This window comes from Gavialis gangeticus, unplaced genomic scaffold (assembly GCF_001723915.1).
Source record: "Gavialis gangeticus isolate Ggan-Ray unplaced genomic scaffold, GavGan_comp1, whole genome shotgun sequence".
Taxonomy (NCBI): domain Eukaryota; kingdom Metazoa; phylum Chordata; order Crocodylia; family Gavialidae; genus Gavialis; species Gavialis gangeticus.
In genome coordinates, this window is record NW_017729032.1 from 15,752,611 (window position 1) to 15,759,662 (window position 7,052).

At 45.5% G+C, this 7,052-nt stretch overlaps 1 protein-coding gene across 1 annotated transcript in view; it reads left to right on the plus strand.

Moving 5' to 3' along the window:
* Positions 1–7,052, plus strand: part of TYR (tyrosinase) — a 106,539-nt gene that overhangs the window by 79,954 nt on the left and 19,533 nt on the right. Inside the window, exon 4 of the mRNA XM_019525403.1 lies at positions 4,388–4,569. Coding sequence (XP_019380948.1) covers positions 4,388–4,569 — 182 coding nt within the window. The remainder of the gene's footprint in view (positions 1–4,387; positions 4,570–7,052) is intronic.

Genomic DNA, 7,052 nt, shown 5'->3' on the forward strand with positions numbered 1-7,052 from the left:
ACATACACGTGACACCCCACATACAATATACAAGAGTAAGACTTTATTTTGAGCTATTATGCAATCCTCTCTCTATATATATACACACACATGCACATATACTATGCAAACGTACATAAATCAGGACAAAAATATTTTTTTAGAATAAATTTAAAATATGTTATAGTAGATGTTTGTTTTTCAGTATATTATTTGTTGGTTTTTTTCCAGTTCCAAGATAGCAAACACCCATTCCAGAAGTACTTTTGAGGGCAAGGAGAAGGACTTCTGTGGCAAATGTTAGGGGTTAGGGATGGGACTTCTAGTCCCAAAATAATGATCAGGCTGGGGCACCTGTCAAGAGGCAGGGCTACCCTTGTGGCCTCAACAGCTCAACAAAAGTCACTAAGCAGCCCTCTAGCTGAAATAATTGCCTGCCCTAGACTAACCTTTGAAGGTCCCTTCCAGCCCTACCTCTCTATGATTCTATGTTAACACCAACAGAGCTGATACAGCACACCAGTGTCTAGCTTTATGCACGTAGATTTTGCAGTTATACTTTCTTCTGGTTTTGGAGTTGAAGCATAATTTTTAAATGTTTACATGTGCACAACTCAATTTTTCAGTAGAAATTTGTATGTGGAGGGTTATAATTTGCTGTTTCCTATGACTATTTTTGAAACGCCCATATCTAATCTTGCCTTCAGATGCTTTACCCAAGCACTTTGAGGGTGTAGTGGGTAAGCACAATCCCTTGTTTTGACCTGAATTATAAGAGAATCTTGAATATTGGTTTCTATATCTATGTTTCATGTTGCAAGTTACCACTTTCTTTTTCTCTCCCGACATTGCAACATACAGTGGGCACATCTACACGAGATGCTATGTCACTGTAGCAATGAGCTATGCTTCTGTAGCTCATTGCTTTGGTGATGTAGGGTCAGTGGGCATGAACCATGATGTCAATGCTACTGCACAATAGCGTCAGAAATGACCCGTGTGGTGTTGGGACTGCACAGTGACATCAGATACTTCACAATCATTTAGTACCTCCTTAAGCAATAACTAAATGACTTAGTAGTAACAACTGTGCAGTCCACTGCTCATGTAGGTGTGCCCAAAGTGTACTTTATGACTTTCAGGGGCCCTAACAGGCAGCCTAACTGGGATTAATTGTCCAGTTGGCCAAACCAGCCAGAAGCTCTAACCCAGGGGCAGGCAATTATTTTGGGCGGAGGGCTGCTTACCCAGTTTTGGCAGGCTGTCAAGGGCCACATGGGTAGCCCCACCCCTTGACATGTGCCCCGCCCCCTGGTCACCATCTTGGAACTAATGTCCCAATGTCTTGGGACCAATGTCCCAGGGCCAGCATCGGTGGGGCCCAATGCGGGGCACAGGCTAGCAGGGGTCTGTGGAGCCGGGCTGGCCTGCACCAGCAGGGAGGGGGTGCAGCTGGCCCAGCTCCATAGAGCCCCTGCCAGCTGGGATCCCACGCTCCTGCCGCCCTGCTCTGGGCCCCACCGGCACTGGCCCCAGGACACCAGTGCGGGCCCCATGTTCCCGCTGGCTCCTATGCCCACTTACACCCAGTGCCCCCCATCTCTGCAGTACAGGTGGGGGGCAGCGCACAGCCCCGACCCCCTGCTCGCCAGCAGGCAAGAAGCTGGTGCTGAGCACAGAGAAAAGCAGCCCCTCGCCCGCCCCATGGCTGGCGCTCCCTGCTGCAGGCACTCGCAGCCCATGCAGGCTGTCTGGAGCAGGAAAAGGCAGCCCCACGCAGGCTGCAAGTGGCTACAGCATGGGATGCTGGCCATGGGACAAGCAAGAGGCCGCTTTTCCCTGTGCTCAGCACCAGCTTGTAATTCAGCCTCGCTGCCAGCCTGGGTTTCAAGCCGGCTCCGGGCTCACCTGTCAGCAACAGCAGCTATGGCCCCCTCACCCCCGCTTGCTGCGCCAGGCAGTGGTGGCTGCTGCTGCTTGGCCGGAGCTTGTGCACTGGGCAGCCCACAGGCAGCAGTGGCAAACACCGCCTGGCGCTGCAAGTGGGGGGGCCACAACTGCTGTCACCATGTGCAGCCCTGCCAGATGAGGCCAGAGCCAGTGCAGGGCCCAGGCTGTCAGTGGGGCTGGGTTACAAGGTGGTGCTGAGCATGGGGAGGGAAAAAGTGGCCCCTTGCCCACCCTGTGGCCGATGCCCCACACTGCAGCCACTCGCAGCCTGCCTGGGCCTGTCTCTGCCTGCTCTGGACAGCCCCATGGGCTGTTAGCAGCTGCAGTGTAGGGTGCTGGCCACGGGGCAGGTGAGGGGCCACTTTCCCCCCGCCCGCACTCAGCTTTTCCCTGGGACACTTTTCCCTGGGCTCCTTCCCTGCCCAGGGTCCTCCCCTGCCCTTCCCCCTTACCTGTGGTTCCGGCCGGGACACCCATTTGCTTCCAGCTTCGGGGGTGGGGCTGGGTGCACCCTGCTGCTGTGGAAGCCCACCGGGCTTCCCCTGGGTCCTACTGCCCTTGGCTTCTATCATTTTTTACAGGAACCGAGGGCAGATAAATATTAATTTTCTAAATTTTTTAGGGGCCTCACAGGCTGGAATATGGCCCACGGGCCGTATTTTGCCCACCCCTGCTCTAACCAGCATCCACACCCCAGGTGATAAACCAATTCACCCTGTTACAGCCTCCCGATTTGCTGCTTAGCATAGCAGCCTCCCCCCTTAAATCCACTTGTGGCAGCAGACTGCAGGCTAGCCAACAGTTCTGCTTGAAGGGCTGCTGTGGTAAGCCTCCCTGCATCCTATGGCTTTTGGTTTTCTGATTTCTGACCCTGCTCTGCTCTACTTATGGACTGTGGCCTTTGGAAATTCTAACTTGGCTTTGGTAAACTCAGCCCCTGACTCCAGAATCCTGACCGAGCCTGTTACTTGGACTCTGCCCTTGGATTTCCCCTTTGCATTTGGTAATTTGTTCTGACTTGGCCTGTAAATTGGACTCTGATTCTGCAGTTCCATCTTAGTTTGGGTAGCTCTGGGTTCCCCCCAGCTCCTGTCTCTGGCCCTGCTTGGTGGCACACTAGGCCAGACTGCCTGCACACTGGTCCTTACAAGGCCAGTGCTTAGAAAAGAGCTAGTATGAGCACTGTTCCTGATGTGCAAAAGCTTTTTGATCATGTAAATGCTGATGGGAGTCAAAACTGTACTATTCTAATCCTATTATTCAACAACAGAAGAGGAGTACGCAGCATGATTACAGCATTCCAATATTACTGCCTACTGTTTTCATCTGCCACTTGTTCCTCAAGGAAATCAGAGCATGCAGAGCACAGGTATTTTAGAATACATTGCTACTGGTTTAGGAGATGGTATTTCAGTCTTAATGCGGTTCTTGCAGGAGATGGCAGCAAAGGAGGAGGTGGTTGTTACGTATGTAAAAGGCTGAACTCAAACCTGCGTAAGTGCTGGTTGGAGTCAGTGCTTACAGGTTATCATTGACTCAGCCTGCCTTGAAAATACCCAGGCATGCACTAGGATCATATTCAATTGCATGCACAGGACTCATGTCCTGGCTGTAGCTACATTAGAAAAACAACTTTCATCCTGAATATATTAAAAGCAAACAAACTACAACTGCTTTCCAAGGAGAGCAAGCAGTTCCAAACAGTAGCTCAGATCAGTCTTCAGTGGCTACTCTTGGTTTGGAGACAATCAGATTCATAATTTGAGTGCAGGTGTGTATGTGTGTGTGTGTGCGGGGACAGGGGGAGCTATAATAACCACAACCTCTTGACATCACATGATTTCTAATGAGGTGCTCCCCTGAGAATCCCTTCCTGAAACAACCTCCTATTTGGACCAGTAACCCTTCCCCAAGCTCTCGTGAGACTCAGCAATTTTCGAGACAATCAGAGTCAACCTGGGGATTACTTAAAAAAAAATAGCTGTTAAAAATATGCTAGTCACAACCTTATCACCTCCTTATCATAAATGGATGGTTAATGAAATGACAGATGGACCTACATCATCATCAAAAGTAGCTAATGAGCCTCAATTCTACAGAACACATCATCTATTAACTATGAAACAGTTAATTCAGTCCTATAGTTAACATTCAGCAAATTAGTGGTAATTACTGATCAGAAAGCACAACCACAGTGTAATTACACTATGATTGCAGTGTAATTATAGTCCCTGAATTATAAAGTATAACCAGTATCTGTATAGCATTACATACTGTGATTCTGCACTAGCTTGTACTTTGTATGGGGACTTATGGATATAAGTGAACACCTACTAAATGGAAAATGCTTACCCTATTGCCTTGGTAGGATGGTACACACCTCCAATTTGCTTTGAACAAGGATAATTACTGTCTATTTGCAATATGCACAATAATGCCCGTCATTTTTCTTTTACAGTATTTTTGAGCAGTGGCTTAGAAGACACAGACCCCTTCAAGAAGTTTACCCTGCAGCCAATGCGCCCATTGGACACAATCGTGAATATTACATGGTCCCATTTATTCCTCTCTACAGAAATGGAGAATTCTTTACCCCATCAAGGGAGCTGGGCTATGATTATGAATATCTAGCAGACCCAGGTAATGTTATGTTCCAAGCAATGTTGAATCTGTTGTCTTCCTATGGAATATTTCATAGACAAATAACTAGGCAAAAATGTTACAGACTGATTCAGATCTGCTCCATAGGTGTATTCAGAGGCACAACCACTTGTTGTCGTTGCTACAGAGCATTGCTACCTGTGAGAGACTGAGTTGGGACTGAGATCCTTTGTTAAGTGTTGTTATCGACAGAGTTGTCAAAGTAGTTCTGATATGAAGACCATGTTTTGCCTTCAGTTGCACATCTGTAAATCCAGTGTATGCAGCTGAACTGAGTGAAGTTTCACTGAATGTCTATTTCGAAGACCATTAGATTCTCAGCTGGTGTAATATCAATCAATACCAACGTACACTAACCAAGGATCTATCCCCATGTAACTGCACAGGCGTATCTCAAGGCAGAATCCAGTCTGCAGGCTCTTTACTAGTAGAGATCAGGGTCACGGTTCCACCCCTTCCCCCCATTTCTCTGGAACACCCCCAAAAATTAAGTTTTAGGTGTGCTGAAGCTATTCACAAAGCTGAGTCAAATTCATAGAAGAAAGGGAGCTCGGGAGGTGATCTACTCCAGCTTCTGCCAAAGGCAGGAACATCACTGTTCACACCATCCTATACAAACGTTTGTCTAACTTATTCTTAAAACTGCATGAACAACCCTCTTGTCACAACTGCCAGGCACACAGCCCACTAATATCAGAAACCCCCTTTTAGCTTCCTGTAGATAAAGCAAAGAGAGACAGTGTCCTGACACTGAAGGGACAGGAAGAAGTTTTTTAAAAATCTCCTTGAGAGATGTAAGGAAGAGAACCATGCTTTCTGCTATCGAGGAAAACAAAAGTGCAACAGTGGAAATTTTGCCTTAATAAAAGGGGGGAGAGGAGGGAAAATGTTCGTAAATTCAAAGCGATTTGTTTTAGTTTCAAAATGGATATATATATATATTTTTTTTTTTAAATAAGGTGTAAAAAGGATTAACCCAAGGAGCAAGGGGAGGAAACATTTTGGATTAAACAACTTGCTTCATGTTGGTCAGGATTTTGGTTAAGTCAATAACCCCACTTCTCCTTCCCTCAAAATATCCATTATTTAAACAATACTACTGATAATAACATTGAGAAAGAAAGGAAGCACCCGTATTTTCAAGGTGTAGGCTACTTTTCAAAGTGCAGGGTTAGAAAGCAATCTTTTCTATTTTTCACTTGCAAATTTAATAAATCTGATTTTTTACTTACCAAAGGATGAAATGTCTCCCTGTATCAACAGCTTAACACAAAGTATATGCACTGCCCAAGCAAAGTAAAGCTAAGTAGCACTTGTGTGATTCAGTGATCCTGGGCTAGGTTTCTGCAGAGTTGTGCATCTTCACTGCAACTACCACAAGACCATTTGCAGTGCACAGAACACCAATAACGGTTCTAGCGTTTTATACATAACGTAGATTAGTTTTCTACTTCTTAGAAATGGCATTGACTGGAAGGATCTGGCACACTAACAAGGCAGGCTTCAATTTAATTGCACCGAGGTCAAAGTCTGTTAAGGATCTAAACTTTGACAGAGTTGAGGAGTGCTCAAGAGTGCTCTGGACTTTGGTCCCACCCATTACAAAAGCAGGTAACTGGAATGATTAGGCTGCTCAGAAATCTACTACTTTGAGGGACATTTGAATCAAGGACTCAAGCCTTCAGTATGAGATACATGCAATAGGACCAAGCTTTCTTTATAGAGAAGCAGTAAATAAGTGAGAGCAGGGAAACGCGCATATTCCCTTTTTCTAGTTCTGCTGGAAAACCTTTTGTAAATGTGTCTATTCAGTGGAAAAGGCAATTGAGAGCCAGGAATCTGATAATCGTATATCAAGGGCAGCAGAGACATTTTAGCAAGACTAACATTTATCCTAATAGCTTTTTTCACTTTGTCTGAACAATAATATAGTACATTGGGTAACTCTGCCCCCTGAAAGATTTTGCTTCCTGATGGGGTGCATGACTTCTATGGGGCTTGGTAAATAGCCCCAGAAGGCATGTAGTTTGTTCATTCAATTCTTTTAAATACCGTCAGTGCCATCAAGCAAGCAAATTTTTATGGCTAATTAATTTCACACGTAGGAAAAAAATCTATTATCGTCCTTGATAGGCATAAAAAACATTTCAATATAACTGTGTAGAGGCAAGCGTAAGTTTTAATCTTAACCCATTATAATCAACAGGACCAATTTCAGCCATTCAAAAATGAAATCAGGCCTCAAAGTAATAAAAAACAGATTTTTAAGCCAAAATAAATAATGATCGTGGTTACAGCTCTTCTTTCTTTTGTTTTCTAAGTCTCAAGACTTCTTTTCTTCACAATCCTGAGGGCTGGAAAGTCTCTTAAGGCCTCTAGCTCATAATCATTGAATGGCGCTGTGGGATCTGATCCCTAATCCCAGCAATTGTACCTTGTGCCATGCCACACATGCATGGCAG